This window comes from Chrysemys picta, chromosome 14 (genome assembly GCF_011386835.1).
Source record: "Chrysemys picta bellii isolate R12L10 chromosome 14, ASM1138683v2, whole genome shotgun sequence".
NCBI classification, from domain to species: Eukaryota; Metazoa; Chordata; order Testudines; family Emydidae; genus Chrysemys; species Chrysemys picta.
The window spans coordinates 20,744,734-20,765,403 of record NC_088804.1 but is presented as its reverse complement, the minus strand read 5'-3'; the positions used below and the strand labels follow the sequence as shown (position 1 = coordinate 20,765,403).

General features: G+C 45.1%; 1 protein-coding gene across 2 annotated transcripts in view; it reads left to right on the top strand.

The window, feature by feature from the left end:
- The window catches only part of GPT2 (glutamic--pyruvic transaminase 2), a 49,221-nt gene that overhangs the window by 3,913 nt on the left and 24,638 nt on the right, over positions 1–20,670 (top strand). For both annotated transcript variants that reach the window (XM_005289848.4, XM_065567609.1), the window contains exons 2-3: positions 14,301–14,390; positions 16,343–16,451. In XM_005289848.4, coding sequence (XP_005289905.2) covers positions 14,301–14,390; positions 16,343–16,451 — 199 coding nt within the window. The remainder of the gene's footprint in view (positions 1–14,300; positions 14,391–16,342; positions 16,452–20,670) is intronic.

The following is a 20,670-nucleotide window of genomic DNA, read 5'->3' as shown; positions in this document are numbered from 1 at the left end:
TAACATATATAAACCTGAGGAAAAATTATGAGTAGCTCGAAAGCTTGTCCTTTTCTTGAGCAGAAGTTGGTCTAATAAAAGATATTACCTCTGGTATTGGTTTGTGGAGGATCTTAGTGAGGGGCCTTGTGAACACTGACTGGCAAATGTGTGTAGAAGAATACTATAGATGGGCTAAATGCAACAAATGACCACAAGTTTTGCCTTTCTAAATTATTTGGTTCTCTTTTGTTGTTATTTATATGATGGATGATTTGGATTCAGAGAGGTTGAGCTTTGCACAAATGATTTTCTGAGTGTAATTCAGTAATGCTAAAAAGAAACTTTTCAAAAGCCCCTTTAAATGTAAACTCCGTCTTTCAGTCATGTCCTGGAGAGAGCTCTAGGGGAGGTCCTAAGACTTGGTATTATTTATTTGTTTTGTTTTGTTTTTTAATTTCACACCTAAATTGAAGGGATGATTTCTCTGCCTCTTACGGAGTTTGCTCCCTCTGTGCTATCTCTCCGATGCATTATATGTCAAAACATTTCTTGGGGATTGGCCTCTAAAACTCACTTGCAGGATTGTCGCCGTCACTCTGTCATACAATGGAACTCTGTGCTATCTATGATTTTAGGAATAAAATATAAACACTTCCAGCATATTCAGTGACTACATGTTTGTTTTGCTAACTAGTGTTGACCCCTACCTTGATTATGGTTGGAAAAAGCCTTTTTATGTAACCTGGGAAACAAATGAATATATTTTCCCAGTTCTTCAATCCTTCTCTCTGTAAGCATATGCATGCATGATACACAAGCTACCTCACTGGCTAAAGGGGCTAACCTTTTGAGAGCCCCTTGTTAACATAAGAAAAAGTCACTGCTAATGGTTTTTATAAAATGCAATTTTCAGCTGTTTGGCTCCTGCTTTGTGGCAGATTTTTCCATGTAAAAAACAAGTTTTTCTTTCTCAAAACAGCACAATGGAATATTATCAATGGCCATCTGTATTTAGGTCCACGTGACTATGCACCGGCTGAAGACAAATAAAGCAAACATAGTTTACTGAGCCAACGAGTGCCTAATGGGAAGGGGGAGGAGGAGGAGATGTGAGAAAGCTGAGTAAGTGTATCTGCAAAGAACGTTGTGATCCACCAAAATATGCAAAAGCAGCTGCAGTCAACACTTTCCTTTCTTGCTGTTGTGCTCAAGTTGTTCACTCCTTGCATTGAATCCTTAACAGCATTCTGACAGGCACAATTATGCACTTTGAACATCTATTCCTTAAACAATACCTCAGCTAGTAGAATGCTGTTCTATACAAGCAGTGGGTGGCTTTTTATGAACAGAATGATAAATTCCGAGTACCATAATTTATAGTTGAAATATCTTATGTCATCAGATGCCTACTCTAAGTCTATATTTGGCTGCATTGTCGTCAGTATGTGATTGGATGACTTTCAGTTCTGTTTCCTTTTCACAAAAAACACAGTGCGTGCTCTGGCCTTTTGCAGGTTTAGGGACATGGCTGAGAAGGAGCTTGGCTGATTCCCACTGCAGACAGAAGTGATGCTGATGGGTGGGCAGAAGAAGCTTGGAGGATGTGGCAGATGGAGTTGAGAAGGGATGCCAACCCCTTGTCAGTGAGGTTCATACCCCCCATGCACCTCCATATTCATGACTGCTCCTCATTCTTAGGAAGTGGATGTGTTCAGAATTGCCTCCCCCCCCATCTTCTTTTGCATAAGAGGTTGAAACTCGCTCCTTCTAATATAAACTGTGCCATAGTTATTAAGAAGTGACCAACAGTCTCATTAATTTTTTTCAGTACAATTACATTTCATATTGGCATGTCAAGCTGAACACATTACCAAAGTATAAAATAAAAAGCCTCTCCCACAGGCAATGTGTCCAGGATAGGTGTCCGTTGTGGTTTGGAAGATTTATCCTGATGTCTTTGTCATTTTATTGTACTTTTCTGACATGGTGGCCAGTGGTGTCCTATTCATTTTGCAGTATCATTCTTTCATTTCAGGGTTACACACAGTTTTTCCTCCTCACTTCTTGACTGAAGAGGTTTTGATTATTTTTGATAATTTAAGGAAATGCTTTTTCTTGAACTCCCTCCTATTTTGGATATTGGAGTGGTCTTGGTTTTTTTAAGTTTCTCTTGCAATGTAATGTATGTGGGTCTAATCCTGAAGACCACTTTGACACTCCAGCTAGAAAAGAATAAGATTGCTTGCTTAGTTGTGCAGGAGGAGCACATTCTATGTGAACTGCATGGATTTCACTGGATTCCAGCTTACACCAATGTAAAAAAAATCAAGTTTTTAATCTATAGAAAATGGGCTGGCTGAAATGTTAATTTGGTTTTTGACTAAATGAATTTTTTTGTTGCAAAAAGTGTCAGCTTTCTGCAAAAGATTTTTACTTTTGTTGAAAAACCAAACACCGCAAAAACTTTGGCTGAAAACTAAATTTTTATTCGGAGATGCCACCACAGTGTCTCATGGGTGTTGTAGTCTGGGTGACTTATGCCCCAGTTTTCTATGGTCTGGGCTCCTCAGCTGGGCTGTGTCTCCCATAATGCACCATGGTGGCTTAGCAAGCAGGAGAAGACTGTATTGCATCATGGGAAATGTGGTCCAGCCAGGAGGACTGGGCCATAGAAAAGAAGTGGGCCATGAGACACATGAAATGTAGCTCTCATGAGACATTGCAGTGGCATTTTCAAATAGAAATTTTTCAGATTTTGACCAATATTTTCCACAGGAAAAACTTCACTTTCTGACCAACTGCAAGATAAAAATTTCCATGCTTTGGGTCTTGGCTACCATGTAGACCCTTTCCCTATTTGAGCACCATTGTGATAGTTGAGAGTAACTGTGCTCCTTCTGGTAGTAGTCGCTGTGGTAGGTTTGAATTTCAGAATGGCTGGAGGCAGTGTGCTTTCAGGGGAAGGGCCTTCAACATCTACAATTTCCTTCTCCCAGCTTCTAGAGATTGCTGACTTTTGAGGCATAGTGCGGAGTTCACTTTGGCTTTTTCCAAGGAGAAGACTAAGCAGCACATGGTGGCGGTATAGTGATTGGAAGAGGCAGGATAGGGGGATTCTTTTTTGTTGACCCTTTTTAGTGCTGGTTTGGAAATGAATTTTTTTTTAAATAAGATAGATGATGGTCATATTTTTAAATTAAAAATTAAACAGAATATATTGAAGAGCAAAATATTTGTTGTAGAAATGCATGCTTATTGTTTCAAATCAACACATTCTTGGAATGGAATTTTCTTTGCTCTATTGTTACAAAAGATAATTTAATACAAATCACCATTGTATTCTGAGGGGTTGAGCTCAAAATACTCCCAGTGCTCAGATAGTTTCATCACTGCCAGAATCCCAGAACTCTTATTTGCAATATATGTAGGAAGCATTTTCAGACCAGGGTGACTAAAGTTTATCCCATTGAACTCCACAATAGGGTCTGCAGTCATTCGCCTTTAAGGAGACAGCAGTGTCCCATCTTATTCGAAGCACCCAATGCAATGTACTCTATTTTAATGCTGATTTGCCACCTCCCAGCAATTGCCAGTGTGTGTCCCCCTGCCTCAAATACATTCCCCCTAGTTTAGACAGTTTCAGTGCCCCTTTGTAAACGTTTAATAGTCATTAAAAATGTTATTTCAGTTCAGGAAGTAAGTACCAACTTCCCTCCTCCCACGGGGCTGGAGCTGGAAGCACCTGCTTGCCCCGCTGCGGGTGGAAGCCCCGAGCCTCTGCCCCTCCCAGCCCCTTGCGAAGCTGTGTGTGGCTCCCGACTGATTTTTTTTCTGTGGGTCAGTGGCCCCTGATAAAAAAGGTTCCCCACCCCTGTGGTAGGCAAAGAACTGAATGGGCCTGGAGATTGAAGTATGTTTGAGGGGTAAGATCTGCAGGTCAGAATTGAAACATACACTCTGACAATAGTATCTTCTAAAGTGAAACTGTCAAATTAAGTCACACGTTGTATACAAATGATTTTCTTTATTCATGTTGTCAGTAACAACTTATATTGGTTCAAGTGAAAATTTTATATTCATTTTACTCTTCACTATTTAATCCAGACGTCAGCAACCTTTCAGAAGTGGTGTGCCGAGTCTTCATTTATTCACTCTAATTTAAGGTTTCGCGTGGCAGTAATACATTTTAATGTTTTTAGAAGGTCTCTTTCTATAAGTCTATAATATATAACTAAACTATTGTTGTATGTACAGTAAATAAGGTTTTAAAAATGTTTCAGAAGCTTCATTTAAAATTAAATTAAAATGCAGAGCCCCCTGACCAGTGGCCAGGACCCGGGCAGTGTGAGTGGCACTGAAAATCTGTTTGCATGCCGCCTACGGTTTAAGCCATTGGTTTACTTTCTGTACTTACCTCTGTTTGGACAATGGCAGTAATGAAATCATTTTCACTTTAATAGTCCTAATTTCAGGTTTCATGTGCTGTAATGTTTGGGTTAAAAATACTGGTGTGACTGTTTGGTAACTCCTTTTTTTTGCCTTTTGAGGTTTTTAAATTGTATGGAAACATCTCTTCTGACTTACTAGCCTAATTTAAGGCTAAATGTGAGTTGACAGTGTCCTGGAGCTATGGAAAAGTACAATAACAAACAGTTTAGACACTGACATGTAGAAATATGATTTGACATTCAGGAAAAACCAACAATGACATGATTTATTGATCATACTCAAACACAGGATGGCTAATTTAATATGAAAATTGATGTTTAGCCTAATATGTCCTGAGCAGGGGGAGAAAGCAGTAGAAAAACATCTCCCAGGAGATAGCTGTTGACCTCTGTCACGGAGTCCCCGGGCGATGCTCTGGAACTGCTCCCCACAAAGCCAGTCAGGACTTTGGGGAGCCTCCTCTCCCTTGGAGCAGACTGTCTTCAGGGCAAGAAGCTCACACCGCTTCACCTCCTGGGTCTCTCCTGGGAGCATTCAGCATATGCCCCTCCATGCGCTTCCCACAGCGAGTCCGTCCAGGCGGGGTCCTGGGGAAGCCAAAGAATTCTGCACCCCCCACTTTGCAGTCAGACGTGACTCTCAGCCAGCCAGTAAAACAGAGGTTTATTAGATGACAGGAACACGGTCTAAAACAGAGCTTGTAGGTACAGCAGCAAACGGGACCCCCTCGGCCAGGTCCATTATGGGGTTCAGAGAGCCAGACACCCACGTCTGCCCTCACTCCTAGTCCCCAGGTAGCTCCAACTCCCAAACCCCCTCCAGCCCCTCCTTCTCTTGGCTTTGTCTCTTTCCTTGGCCAGGAGGTCACCTGATCTCTTTGTTCACCTTTAGCTATTTCCTTGCAGCGGGGGAAGGGGCCCTGGCCATTTGTTGCCAGGAGACAGTGTGTCAGTGATTTATGCACACTGGCCTTTCCCCACCACCTAGAGACTTAAGAAACGCATAGGGGAAACTGAGGCACACACAGTATTAAGAGGAAACATTAAGAACAGTCCCACTTCATCACAACCTCATCAAGACAGAACTGTTCTTCCTCATTTGCCTGCACATGTTACGTAATAGGAAGATACAATAGTGCAGTGGTCTCCAGCCTTTTTACGCCCAAGATCACTTTTTGAATTTAAGGGCAACCAAGGATCTACCCCGCTCACTCCACCCCTCCCTCTCTCCCTTGCTCACTCTCCCCCACTGTCACTCACTTTCATCGGGTTGGGGTGCAGGAGGGGGTTTGGGGTGCTGGCTGTAGCAGGGGGCTCAGGGCTGGGGCAGGAGCTTGGGGTGCAGGAGGGATGAGGGGTGCAAGCACTGGGAGGGTGTTCGGGTGCAGGAGGGGGATCCGGGCTGGGGCAGAGTGTTGGGAGGCAGGAGGGGGAGTGGGGTGCTGGCTCTGGGAGGGGGGTCAAGGCTGGGGCAGGGGGTTGGAGTGCATGAGGGTGCACAGGCTGCTGGCTCTGAGAGGGTGGTCGGGTGCAGGAGGGGGTATGGGGTACTGACCCTGGGAGAGGGCTCAGGGCTGGGCAATAGGATGCGGCCTCCCACTGGGCGGCACTTACCTTGGTTGGAGGCGCAACGAGGCTAAGGCAGGCTCCCTGCCTGCCCTGGTCCCACGCCACTCCCAGAAGGGGCCAACACGCCCCTGCAGCCCCTGGGTGGGGCGGGGTGAACATGGCTCTGCACGCTGCCCCTCTCTGCAGGCACCACACTCAAAGCTCCCATTGGCCACAGTTCCTCGTTCCCGGCCTGTGGAGGTGGTGCTTGCAGGCAGGAGCAGCGCGTGGAGACCCTTGTTCCCCCACCCCTGGGGCGGCTGCAGGGGCGTGCTATCCATTTCTGAGAGCGGCATGGGGCTGTGGCAGGCAGGGAGCCTGCCTTAGCTGCAGGCATCCCCACTGTGCTGTGGTGGCAGGAGATTGCGATTGATTGGGAGAGTCCCCAGGATCAACCAGTTGATCAAGATTGATGGGTTGGTGACCACTGGAGTAGTAAAATCTTGCTTTCTGGTGAAAACTGATGCAGATTAGGATGAGAAAGTTGCATTGTTTTATGATTTTGGCAAACATTACTTTTTTGATGTTTTTTTGTGTAAAATCACATGAGTAAAGAGAATGTTATGTGATGTGCAGTTAGTTTTAAAATTTGCACAGAGAACTTATTTCCTCTGCTTTGATAGTTAAGTGGAAAAACATTCTTCAGAAGCAGATGCAACTTTTAAAAAAAATCCCTCAAACTTCTAATTTATTTTTCAAGGGTAATTGCAACATGCCCTGATAAACACTGCCATATATGTTCAGCAGAATGCAATCCACAAGACACAATAATTCAGTCTTCTCATGAAATATAATGGCAAAATCTTTTCCAAGTTATTCCACTATAATTTAGGAGTTTCTTTAATGGGAGGCCTAATCACATGTACTGAGTATTATATAATTCCTTTATTTAAAAAAATGTTAAAATTAAATCTTACATATATTTTTTTTATTTTCATGGACATTCCTCTGACTGGAATCTTGCTGGTACATTTAAATACAAATAATCATCTTTTGCAACATACTCCTGTTGTTGGTAGTCTAGCCACTGGCTCTTAGTACCACCAATTACCTCATCCTAGTCCAGGGGACATTAAGGCTCATCACTGCTATTTCAAGTCACAAGTCAGAATCCAGACTCCTCATTTTCCTTCCCCATCAATTACAGTTCTTGTCAGCTTGAATTATACATGCATAACACAAATTCAAAGCCATGCTCTGTGGTAAGCAGGTCAGGTTTTTTTGCTGCTGAGATCTGGTTTAATAACAGAAGATTAGAATGCTAATTCAGGCCTTGAAGTTCCTATGAGTTAGGTGCCTGAGGGTGGTGCTTTTTAGGTCATTTTTTAAAAAGTACTTGGCCTCTGGGGTACCCAGCTCAGTTGTGGTGTTTTTTTGTCTTCTCGTCCCATTAATTATGTAACCTTCTCTTATTTGTGCAATCCACAACACAGACAGGCCTGGTTTATGTAAGGAATTAAAAAAAGAAACGTTTCTCTAATGTGGGCACAGCTAGAGAGCTGAGACCTGTGAGAGGAGAGAGGAAGAGATGGTGATGAAGGTGAAACAATGAGAGACGGACAAGAATGGGCAAAGACTGAAAATAAGAAGCATTTGCTGATCTGGTTTCTTAAAGGGATAGTGGGGATTTCAATGAAAGGAGGAGAGCTGCAGGGGTATAAGAGGCAAACTGAACCTATTCCAAAGGAGATGACACACAGACTGGGGAAAGGGAGTGTTAATGGAGATGATGGAACCTTTTGTTTTTAGGTTGCCAGTTGAAATCCAGCCCAAGAAGGTAGCAACTGAAAGTTATTGCCTATCATAACTTCAGTCCAGTTCCAGTCAAAACCCACCATCCCTGCAATTATCCCTCTTGTTGACAATCTCAGCAGAAGGGCTAAAGAGCGAGTCTTTCATCCCCAGATTTGAGGTGAAGCACTTGGACATTTGCACAACACCTTATTGTGTTCACTGGTTCTTAATCTCCCCCTGCACCTCTACTGGGATTTTACAGTGAGATAATTATTGTGCTTTTAAAAAACCCCAAACCAACTCCTCCATACACTTTTTGGCAGGGAAGTCATAGCCTAGTTTTAAGGAGCAGGTAATATATTTACTTTTCTGCAATGCAGGCTCTAAGTGCTATGAGGTTGGCTAGATCCCATTAAACGAATCCCTCCCTCCCTCCCTCCCTTTACAGTCTAACATGGGAGCCCTGCTGTACGTGCGGAAAGGCTAGTCTCTTGCATTTCGCTGAAGAATGAAGAAGTGGTTTCTGTATACCTCCTTTTTTTTTTTTTTTTTTTTAACCAAGGAATGCTGTAGCATTTATGGATGAAAAGTGACAAGCTGCATGACTTGTTTGTGTTGGTCATTTGTCTTCTTTGTCAAGATGTTTCTGTTCCAGTTTTGTTAATATATGGCTGGGGAACTGTTAAGTGGTCCCTTTGAACTGTGTTTTACAGCTCAAAACAAGCATAATATAGTGTCTTACTCTAAGACAAAATTCCAACTCTTACACAGTGAACCAAATCCAGCCTTGTTGTAAGCAAGAGCAATTGCCATTACTGTCAATAAGAGTTTTGGCTACATTCTCTAGAGCTGATTTTGGCCATTTCTTTGTGCCTTTTTGTTTGTAATTTTAAACTTAAAAACAAATGAAAATGGCCTTTGTTCTCTGTGGACCTCCAGCTTATTTGAAGAAAGCAACATATTCCCAATCCATTATTTTATTAGTCAGAAATGATACTTGATTCTGAGGAACAGGAAAGGATGTAATTCCGGTCCAGTAAAACTATTGAACCCTAAAAATCAGATTTTGAATTATGAAGGATCTGTACTTCATTCCAAGCACTTCTCCTGTGTAAATCCAGAAAGCTTTGTCTTGACAAGCAAAAAGGGTGTGTCTTTTTAAATTGTGTTGGCTTAAAATTTTGAAAAACACATTCTTTGAGTCTATTGAGTCAGGGTAAGATGAGACCTTCAGCTGCATCTTGCCTCTCTACCTGCTCCATTTCAAAGGAAGCTTGAATGTTATTGTTTGCCTGTCTCTGAATGGCATCATCTGTTGTAACAGAAATCGACTAAGATCTTAGTCCCATGGCGACCATTGTTACCTTCACCACATCCAGTCTCTATGCTAATACCCACTGACTTCTCGGTAAAGAAATGTAACAGTAACGCAAGTCCTGTTCATAACACTTGATGCAGACAAAAGAAGACAGTTGCATTGCCTGGTCCTACAAACCAGTCACTTAAAGCTTTTTTTTCTATTCTTTTTTTTCCTTTTAAAGAGAGCTGTGATTACAAATTAGTGTTCAAGTGCTTTCCCTCTATTCTCATAATGGATTCAATTCCTCATAGGACAGGGGTTCTCAGGCTGGGGGTTGGGACCCCACAGGGGGTCGTGAGGTTTTTACGTGGGGGGTCGTGAGCTGTCAGCCTCCACCACAAACCCCGCTTTGCCTCCAGCATTTATAATGGTGTTAAATATATTAAAAAGTGTTTTTAATTTATAAGGGGGGGGGTCGCACTTAGAGGCTTGCTATGTGAAAGGGGTCACCAGTACAAAAGTTTGAGAACCACTGTCATAGGAGAAGTATGGCTAGAAAAAACAGCCAACTGTTTAGATTTCACAGATCAAAAATTTTAAATGCTAGTGTTTTTACTATTAACATTTACATCAGTCAACATCTAAAATCCCCAATCATGGCCACACTGTCCTAGTATCTGTGCAAACACATAATGTAGTATGACACATTTTCTAGCCATAGAGCTTGCAGTCTAACTAGACAAGACACAAACATTAATTAGGCAGACAGTGCATAAACAAACAATCAAAAGAACTAAACTTGTTTACATTTATTTCCTGTCTTTTATTTTCCTCAAGTCATCCTGCTTCCCCTCCCTTCCCTCTCTCCTGTTCGGTTACCCCAGCCAATCTGCTTCACCACTGTTGACCTCAAATGCTCTCCTTTCATCCTGCCCACCTCACAGATGTAGTTTCAGGTCCAGTCTGGAGAGGAAGAAGGGGGTGGGAAATAAGTTACAGAATGGCCAGAAATGTATAAAGGTCTTGTTATGGAGGATCTCTAGGTAGATGGGTGCATTATGGTTTTCATTACATCATCTGCTGACGTTTCCTGACTGGCTTCTCTTTCCCCATGGCCCGCCAGCAGGTTCTATAACTATTCTTTTACCTGAGATAGTGTTATGGGGCAGGTGTGTAAGACTTGTGTTGCTTTGGGGCAGGGTGAGTAATGCATGTGATTATGTGCAATTTAAGATTTTCATTACCTTACCACAAAACTGTGTTCTGGTGTATTGCACTGCTTGTCTCTGGTCATTTGCAGTATGCCCCTGCAAACAAAGCTGCCATAGAATCAAAACTCTCTGAACCCAAAGGCTCAGTCCACAGTGGGGCTTTCAGCTGAGTTATAACACTGCTTTATGAGACCTGTTTAAAGCTGTCTGTGGCTGAGCTGGGTTCTGATTGTGACCTTATGCTTCACTGCTTACCCAGACAAAACTGTTAGAGTAAGAAGTGTGTGATTGGGCTCATGATTGACTGGCTAGTGTGGACAGGGACCAGATGGACGTGAAATCTATTTTAAAAGTGTATTGTAGCCTTGGTGTCTACCAAGGCCACCATTTAAACTTGATCTCACCGTGATTTAGCCCTGTCAACAGAAGCTAGATCAAACTTTATCTAAAACCCAGTTGGGCCATAATAGAATCTAGCCCAGGGGTCGGCAACGTTCGGCACGTGGCTCGCCAAGGTAAGCACCCTAACGGGCCGGGACAGTTTTATTTACCTGCTGACGCGGCAGGTTCGGCCGATCGCGGCCCCCACTCGCCGCGGTTCGCCGTCCCGGGCCAATGGGGGCGGAGGGAAGCCGCGGCCAGCATATCCCTCGGCCCGCGCCGCTTCCCGCCGCCCCCTTGGCCCAGGACGGCGAACCGCGGCGAATGGGGGTCGTGATCGGCCAAACCTGCCGCGTCAGCAGGTAAATAAACTGGCCTGGCCCGCTAGGATGCTTACCCTGGCGAGCCGCGTGCCGAACGTTGCCGACCCCTGATCTAGCAACTATTGCTAAATTCTGTTTGTTTCATAGTGCAGGAAAGGTTCTCTTTAACTTGTAGGCATTGTTGGCAGCATGCTTCTTTAAACTTGGGTCAATACCTGTGTAGACAGGGCCTAAAAATACTTGTAAAATATTTCTAAATTCTTCCTAAACTGGTATGTAATGACTTCAAACGTGCTTAAAGAATTTTTTTCCCCTAGAGTTTGTTACTCATTATGCAAGTGTAACACTATGGGGGTTCACCCAAACCAGTAAGAGGTTGTGTCACCTTCTGCCGTGTGACCCCGGGTGCTTGTGTGCTTGCTGCATTGGCTCAGAGCCCTGATACAATGCTCAGAGCACAATGGCCTCACCCTGGCTTCCACCAGTCTGATTATTCCTAAGGTTGAGACCAACAGTCCTGAGTCTCCCCAAAACCATCTCCCCTGCAGTGTCCAGTCTCTCTTACTGGACCCTCATAGAAGTTAAGTTTATTGCCTCCACAGAGACCGATCACACAGCCTGTTAATTTAGCTGAGGACTTTGCCCTTCAGTTTGATACACAGAACTGAGATAGTTTTGTAATAAAATAAGAATATGTTTATTAACAAAGAACAGATATGTATGTGATAAGCAGGGATCCTAGTTTTCCGTGGTAAAACTCCCCCCAAATTCTCCACTAAAAAAACCATAAAAATCTGTGTTTTTCTGCGATTAAAATAAAATGCTGAACTTTAGTTTCCCTAGTCACAATATATAGAGGTATCAGTAGAATAAAATGTTTTATTGTTTATATTTAAAAATGTTAAGCAAGTTAGAAGCCTACCATCAATATGAAATTTGTCCTTGCCAAACTCAGTGACATGGTCTTACGGGGTGATTTTTTTAAAAAACATTTTCAGCATCTTTTCATAACTTTAATTACTCACATCTGGAGGCTGAAGTGAAAAATGAGTTGCATGAAAACACAAATCCCTATATGCCATTGAATAACCTCTGTACGCCGGAAGCAGTTTATTGGAGTATGTCTAGCTATGTAAATTTAAAGCGCAATCAAAAATCAACCACAAGAGGGAGAGGTTATGCACATTGTATAAGTGACACTGGAACTTTCAGTAAAATTTAGTTAATGTATGTTTTTATTTTTTCACAAAATATAAAAACTAAAGATTCTCTATAAAAACACAAATCCCTTGTTTTTCCGTTGCAAACGGATTTCTAGGATCCCTGGTGATAAGTAAGAATAAAAGACACGGATATGGTTAAAAGTAAAACAAAATAAAACATGCTTTTTAGTGACTAAAACTTAACTTCAGCATGTTGCAATCTTTTGTCTAAACAGGTTTTTCAGTTCCAGCGACTCTTGGTTTTGAGGCCAAGAGGATCCACTTTTCATTAGCTCAATGGGCACCACTTCCCCTTTGTCCCCTAGACCAGTGGTTCCCAAACTGGGGTTCAGGAGCCCCTGGGGGTTCACAAAATGTTACAGGGGGTTCTTGGGGGGGAAATTCCCTAATGGCGGACAGAGCTGTCCCTAGGAACCCTGGGCAGCACGGGGCCAGCAGCACGGAGCCCCTGGTCTTCCAAGAGCTAAACAGATCAAAGCAAGCAGATCTATCACACTGAGATTTAAACTTCAAGACTTCTTATAAGACATGAAAAGGGAGGGATATTTTTTGTTGTTTTTAAAATTAAATAGGCAGCTAGTATTGTTTTTAAAATTTTTATGAAGAACAAGTTTAAGCTTTGTTGTAACGTGCGTTGTTTGCCTGGACTGCTCAAGATCTGAATGCTTGTGTAGGAGGAACTCTTTGAGTTGGCTTCTTAAATACCTTCATGCTGTTTCACATCTGATACTCCTTGATGAAACATAGGAGCCTTGTCTTATAACAGGCTTATTCAAAGTGATACAAGCTACGAAAGTGAGATCTTGAAAGAGTGTTGCCGTTTTCATAATGTAATAAAAATACTGTAATGATTAATAATAAACAGTATGTCATAAGCATGTCATAAAAACAAATTTTACATTTCTAAGATCATTGCTTTTATAATTTATACTCAGGTAAAGGAGAAAATCCCTGGAAATATTCATTTTTAGGAGGGAGTTCGGGAGACTTGACATTTTAGTGAAAGGGGTTCACAGGTTGTTGAAGTTTGGGAACCACTGCCCTAGACGATAGATGCTAACATGGCTCTTTGCGTTTGTTTATAATTCCCAAAATCTACTGTCTCCATTTCAAGAGCCAGGAAGTTTCCTAGGGGTGCAGGCTCAATCTTCCATCGTGATTATTAAAATGGGTTTTCTTGCTCATTTAGCTCTATGACTTTGTTTTCCTTCTATGCAGATGTATCTTTCATTGTCTTCTGAGGTATTACCTGGCTCAATTTACATTATAGACACAGGAAAAGAGGCAAAATAACATTCTTTTGTCTAGGACAGGCTGGGTTTATGCATTGCTTGCAGAGTATCTTTTAACAAATTTTCAGCACACGTTTATAATTCTTTATACGTTACCTGTGCATACATTACGCAATAATACTAACGACCTGCATGTTACTGGTTTGCATATGATACCTTATGTAACACCTTTTATGACAATAAGGTGTTGGTTCAATGCATGTGTCCAGCCTAATGGGAGTTATGGTATGGTGTGCCCTCTGCCAGCTGGTTTTGAAGGACTCCTAGGGTCATAGCAGGTTAGGGACATCTTTCCTTAACTAAGCACAACCACTGTTCTAGCTTAATAATAATAATAATAATAATAATAATTCCTTATTTTATTATTAGCGGGGAAAGAGGGAACATTTTTCCAAGGACCTCAAAGTCCACCTCTTTTCTTTGAGTCTGTGCCCAGAACTACACACACACATACATTCAAATCCATCTTTTGTATTGCAAATGTGGGGGTAAAACTAGAGGCCATGCTTTGAAAATGTGTCCTGTTTTTCTTTTGTAAAGTGCTGTGAGATCTGTTGATGAAAAATGCAGTGAAAAAGTTAGATATTACTAATTATTGTTATTGCATTATAATAAATAAAAAATAAATAAGTTATACCAATATAAGCACCTTTATACCAGTATAACTGTGTCAACACTCTGGGGTTGTACTGCTTTAATTATAGCTGTTTTTAAACTGATGCAGTTAAGTGGTAAAATAAATGGTGTATAGAAAAACTTGGTGTACTTTAAAACTAACAGTGCATTGTCTCACTTCAGGGAATCAAAAAGCCTTTTACTGAGGTCATTAAGGCCAACATTGGTGATGCACATGCAATGGGACAGCAGCCTATCACTTTCCTTCGTCAGGTAATAATTTTATGAGATAATATTGTTTCTAATTTTGTTTCCTCTATAGAATATCACAAAATTTCAGACATGGTTTGCTAGCTCATGAAATTTGTTGTAGCTAAACACTTGATTCCCCCAATATGACTAACACAAAACTACTCAATTGTTTTTTCACTATGTTACCAGTTGTGCTTTATAGCCTATACATGTTTCATGCTTAGTTATTTGTTTGCTTGTGTGAATGGACGTTACTTCCATGCATACATGGGATGCGATATATGGAGCTACCAGTTCAGCTTTTCCAGTAGTGCCTCTACCATCAAAACTCCAATAGTTTGCCTTCTAGTAGTCCCCACTGTGGCCCTCTTTTGCATGTGTCCCTCTACAGTATTCTCCCTCTTTTATGCCCCTGAAATGTCCACCTCCTGGCATGCCCTCTCCTGGCCCTTTGCTCACATCCTCTGCCAGAAAACCAGTTATTGGTAATATAGGTAAGGAAAAGAATAGACTGTTTTTAATCCAACAGTGTCCTTTTAGGGCCTGACTTTTCAAAGGTGTGTACAAACAGTTGTACACACCCAATTGCATGTGCCTGATTTGTGTGTTCAAATACCACTTCTGAGCTTGCGGATCAAGTATTTGCATATGCACGAAGGGGGTTAAATGCATAGCAGACCTCTGTTCACAAATAATTAATCTGAGTGTGCACAAGAGGTATTTGCATGCGTAAATTGGGTTGTATGCATCTTTTAAGGACCTTAATATCTTAACATCTCTGGGCTAGTTTTGAAGAATGTATTTAGCATCCAGGCATGAGTTCTATTGTAGAAACTATACCAAGGCAAGAACAACTAAAGACGTGTAGCTACAAGTACGTTGTCAATTAACATTTTATGCATTTACGCATGTAAAATCCTCAAATTGCATTTTATTTATTAATATTATGGCATCACTCAAAGGTTCCAATCAGGATTGGGGCCACATTGTACTACACGTTGTACAAACACAGATGATAAAAACAGTGCAGCTCACCATTTTCTAAATATATATAATTTTTTAAAAGTCATTTAGCAAACTCCATTATCTTTCATAAAGATAATAAATTACCTCAACTCATTATAACAAATTAATTCTGATCAACTAAAACATCAAATAACTTAGCTCTGAATTCAGGGATCCCTTCTCCCTGTGATATACATACATGCATTCATTCTGCTACCATCGCTGACCAGCAAGGATACTATGGCCCATCCATGTCATCTGGAGAATGCATGGAAAACAAGGCAGAGATTGAGACAAGTTAAAACTGCTCTCAGTAGGGAGCTCTTGATTTCCCTCACTATGGCTTAAATTTCTTTATAGTTTATTTCCTTTAGAACATGGCTCCACTTCTACCCTCTGCTCTCCTTTCATTTCTTATTTAAATACCTTTAGCAATTCAAATAGTAAAATAAAAACTGCAAAGGTTATTTCAGAGAAGTATGACTAGGGCTGGGACTCAGGAGGCTGGCGTTCATTTCCCACTTCTTCCACAGACTTCCTGAGTGACCTTGGGTAACTCATCTTATCCTCATCTGTAAAATGGTGCTAGAAATAACTATTTCTTTAGCCCTTTTTCTATTGAGATTGTACATTTTTCAGGGCAGGAATGATCTCTTACTATATGGTTGTACAATGTTTAGCCCAGTGGGGCCCCAATCTCAATCAACTGTAATATAAATAAGAAAAAGGCATTTGCTGCTCTCAGCGTTATTAATTAGCTTCCAAACTCTGATGACAAATATTTACATTTTTTATGTTTTTTGGGAGGGAGAGGGGGAATATTTTTTTTAATAGTTTGAGACCTATTCTGTTGATATCCTTCATCTCAAAGGAGCTAACTTTCATGTTAACAGCTTAAAAATAACCATCCAGTGCATTGAGCAACCGATAGCAATAGTCAATTTACAACGTTTTTCTTGGTACTGTAGGTGGTTGCACTTTGTACATACCCAAACCTGTTGGACAGCCCAAGCTTCCCAGAAGACTCTAAGAAGAGAGCCAGACGGATCTTGCAGGGGTGTGGAGGGAATAGCTTAGGTAAGATTTTTATCTAACGTCTATTGTTTTTAATTATAGGTCTGATATTTTCTGTTAAGCTTGTGTAGTGATGGGCCTTTTAGAAAGGATGTAATTAGATGAACTTGGGTGGGGAGGAAGTGGTCCCTGGAATTGTGAACACGGAGTGTTTACAAGACTCTCTACTAACAAGATGGGGTTGACGCAGAAGATGGTAGGCAACCACGGGTGCATGCTGTTGAGAGGTCAAGCAGTAAGCAGACTTCTTCTTCGAGTGCTTGCTCATATCCATTCCATTAGGTGTGTGCGCGCCGCGTGCACGATCGTCGGAAGATTTTTACCCTAGCAACACCGGCGGGTCGGCTGTGGAGCCCCCTAGAGTGGCGCCTTCATGGCGCTGAATATATACCCCAGCCGACCCGGCGCCCCCTCAGTTCCTTCTTACCGCCCCTGACGGTCGTTGGAACTGTGGAGCGCTGCTTAGCTGTTCTCCACTCTCCCTAGCTTACTTCATTATTCGTAGTTATAGTTATAGTTATAGTCCTAGTGTTGTAGTTTTAAAAGTTGTCTAGTTGTTTTAATAGTTCAGGGGATTAAGGGGGTCGTCTCCCCCTTTCTCCCCCGGCCGCGGGGCCGGGCTCATGCCCAACGCTCCCGGCTTCAAGCTGTGCGCCTCCTGCGCTAAGCCTATGCCCACGAGCGACCCGCACGACTCCTGTCTGAAGTGCCTGGGAGAGTCCCATCAAACAGATAAGTGCAAGATCTGTAAGGCCTTCAGACCAAGGACCAAGAAGGAGCGGGACTTTCGGCTCCGGCAACTCCTGATGGAGGCGGCACTTACTCCGGACGCTCCATCCACAAGTCAAGCCCCGGCACCTAGCGCCTCGGTGCGCAGTGCCCCGGCGGCACCGGCCATGACGACCACGCGAGTGGCGTCAGATGAGCCTTCCCGGCACCGGACCTCGTCGGCACCGCAAGCACAGCAAGTGCCTCGGCGCCGGTCATTATCCCCAGGGCATAAGAAAGCCCATAAGACGGGGACCTCCGTGCCGAAGACGCTGGCTCCCCCAGTGCCGGGGGTAGAGCCGCGTACGCCGGTGGAGCACCGGAAACAGGTGCCTCCAGCACCGTCGACTCCGGCGCCGAGGCCGTTGAGTCCGGTGCAGACGGCGTCTCCACCGAGGCCGGCGGTGATACAGTGCCTCCCGTCGACGCCAGAGACCTTCGCGGCGGCGAGAGACTTAATAGCTCTCACGGAGCCGGCACCGCCTCAACCACCGGCACCGACGGCACCGTTGACTCGCCCGGTCCAGTCGAGGGGGAAACCTGCCTTGATGCGCCCTCCATCACAAGGGCTGGAACCTCGGCACCGATCCAGGTCCCGAAGCAGGTCCCCACGCCGCTCGCAGTCCCGGCACCGAGTATCGTCTCGGCACCGGTCGTACTCGCGGCCAAGATCTTCTTCGCGGCACCGCTCTACGTCTCGGCACCGCTATGATCGTCGGCACCGATCAACGTCGAGACGTAGTTCTCGGCACCGCCACGGTCGACGCTCGACGTCGAGGGGCCGCTCCCGGCACCGGGCATACTCCAGGTCCTCGTCAAGGTCCAGATCCGACTCCCGGCACCGACGAGGTCATCGGCACCGGTCGCGGTCCCGGCACCGATCGCCGGCACCGCGCAGAGATAGGTCATCTCCAGACCGGCACCGTGCGGCACCACAGCCCACGGGGCTCGTTTCATCTCTCTCGGCACCGCCATGGCCGTCAAGATCGGTGTCTCGCTCCTCGGAGGACCTGTCGAGATCGGCATATCCCCCTCAAGGGCAAGCCGAGGAACGAAACTTGGGCCATTGGCAGGAGATGGCAGAGGACCACTCTCATGGACCATCTCACTGGTCGTTTTGGACCCCGTGGGCGTACCATCAGGCGCAAGGGGCTCCAATAGCTTCGACCTCTCGCTCGGGTCACTCCGTTAGAAGGGCCCCGGAGTCCACCATCTCTCGGCCTCCGCCAGGGGGCATGGAGGCTTCAGTGTCCACACCACCCGACACCATAGACCCAAGTGCAGGTGATGCCCCGGCCCAAGAGCAGGGGGATCAGGACCCCCCCTTGGATCCAGTGCCACCGGAGGCATCCTCTTCCTCCTCTCCGGATGAGGCAGTGGCGGGCACTTCATGTACGGGTCCCCCTCCGATAGATCTTCGGGCTCACCAGGATCTCCTGCGTAGGATGGCCCGTAATATGGACCTGCAGGTGGAGGAGATAGTGGAGGTTCACGACCCGATCGTGAATATCCTTGGAGCAGATGCCCCATCGAGGGTGGCGTTACCTCTGATCCGCACGATCCAAACAAATGCGGATACGATATGGCAAACTCCTGCCTCCATTCCACCCACAGCGAGAGGGGTGGAAAGAAAATACCTTGCCCCGTCTAAGGACTGTGGGTACTTGTATACCCACCCCCAACCGTGTTCACTGGTGGTGGAATCAGTGAATGCACGAGAGCGCCACGGCCAGCAGGCTGCAGCGCCTAAATCAAAAGAGGCTAAGCGGCTCGATCTGTTTGGCCGCAAGGTTTACTCAGCCGGAGGGCTACAACTTAGAGCGGCGAACCAACAGGCGCTACTGAGCCGCTACAATTTCAACTCCTGGAACTCTATGGGGAAGTTTAAGGAGTTGATTCCCCAAGAGTCCAGGGAGGAGTTTGGAGCCATGGTAGAGGAGGGCAAGAAGGTGGCTCGGACCTCCTTGCAAGCCTCCTTGGACATTGCAGACTCAGCGGCGAGGACCCTGGCTTCGGGTATCGCTATGCGCAGGATCTCCTGGCTTCAGGTTTCGGGTTTGCCTCCGGAGCTGCAGCAAACCCTACAAGATCTGCCTTTGAGGGTCATGGATTGTTCTCAGATAAGACGGACTCTCGCCTGCAGAGCCTCAAGGACTCGAGAACAATCATGCGCTCCCTGGGGATGCATGTTGTGGGCCCCCAGCGCAGGCCATTTAGGCCGCAGCCTCAGCGCTTCTACCCCCCCCCGCCTCGTCAGAGACAGGACTCGGCCCGGAGGCGAGGGCGAGGTGGTAGAAGAAGGTGGACCGGCCCTCAACCCGGACAGAACCAGGGGCCACCTAGACCACCTTCAGGCCCCAGGCAGAACTTTTGAAGGTGCGGTCGAGGATGGCGCCCCAGTCATCCCCCAGGATCCAGCCCACTCCTTTCGGGATCGCCTTTCCCATTTCCACCGTGCTTGGTCCCTTATAACTTCGGACCGTTGGGTCCTCCGCACGGTGGAGAGGGGATACGCTATCCAGTTTTCTTCATTCCCCCCCTCCTCCCCCCCTTCCCCGTCCCTCTTCAGGGACCCTTCTCACGAGCAACTTCTTATTCAGGAGGTTTCTACGCTCCTCGCTATGGGGGCCATAGAGGAGGTTCCAGCGGAGTTAAAGGGCAGGGGATTCTATTCCCGTTACTTCCTCATTCCCAAGTCCAAAGGAGGTCTGCGACCCATCTTGGACTTGCGCGGACTCAACAAATTCGTAGTAAAGTTGAAGTTCCGCATGGTCTCTCTGGGGGCCATTATCCCTTCCCTCGATCCTGGAGACTGGTTCGCCGCCCTCGACATGAAAGACGCATACTTCCACATTGCAATCTACCCGCCTCACAGACGCTTCCTGCGATTCGTGGTAAACAGGGTGCACTACCAATTTGCAGTCCTTCCCTTCGGCCTATCCTCGGCCCCACGGGTGTTCACGAAATGTATGGCTGTCGTGGCAGCGTGCCTTCGTCGGCAAGGGATACAGGTGTTCCCGTACCTAGACGACTGGCTGGTACGCGGTCGCACCAAAGAACAAGTTCGCGATCACGTCCACATAATAGTGCGCACGTTCAACAAGTTGGGTATACTACTCAACAAGGACAAATCCACTCTAGAACCTACTCAGAGAATAGAATTCATCGGTGCGGTTCTAGACTCCAGACGCGCACAAGCCATCCTGCCAGACAATCGCTTTTGCACCATCACGAGCCTCATTCAAGGACTCAAGGCCTTCCCAACTACCACGGTGAGGTCGTGCCTTACCCTGCTGGGTCACATGGCTTCCTGCACGTACGTAACCAGGCATGCCAGACTTCGGCTTCGCCCACTCCAGACCTGGGTGTCATCAATATACCGCCCACATCGGGACAGCCTGAATATGGTGGTCACAATCCCGAACTCGGTCCTGACCTCCCTCACATGGTGGCT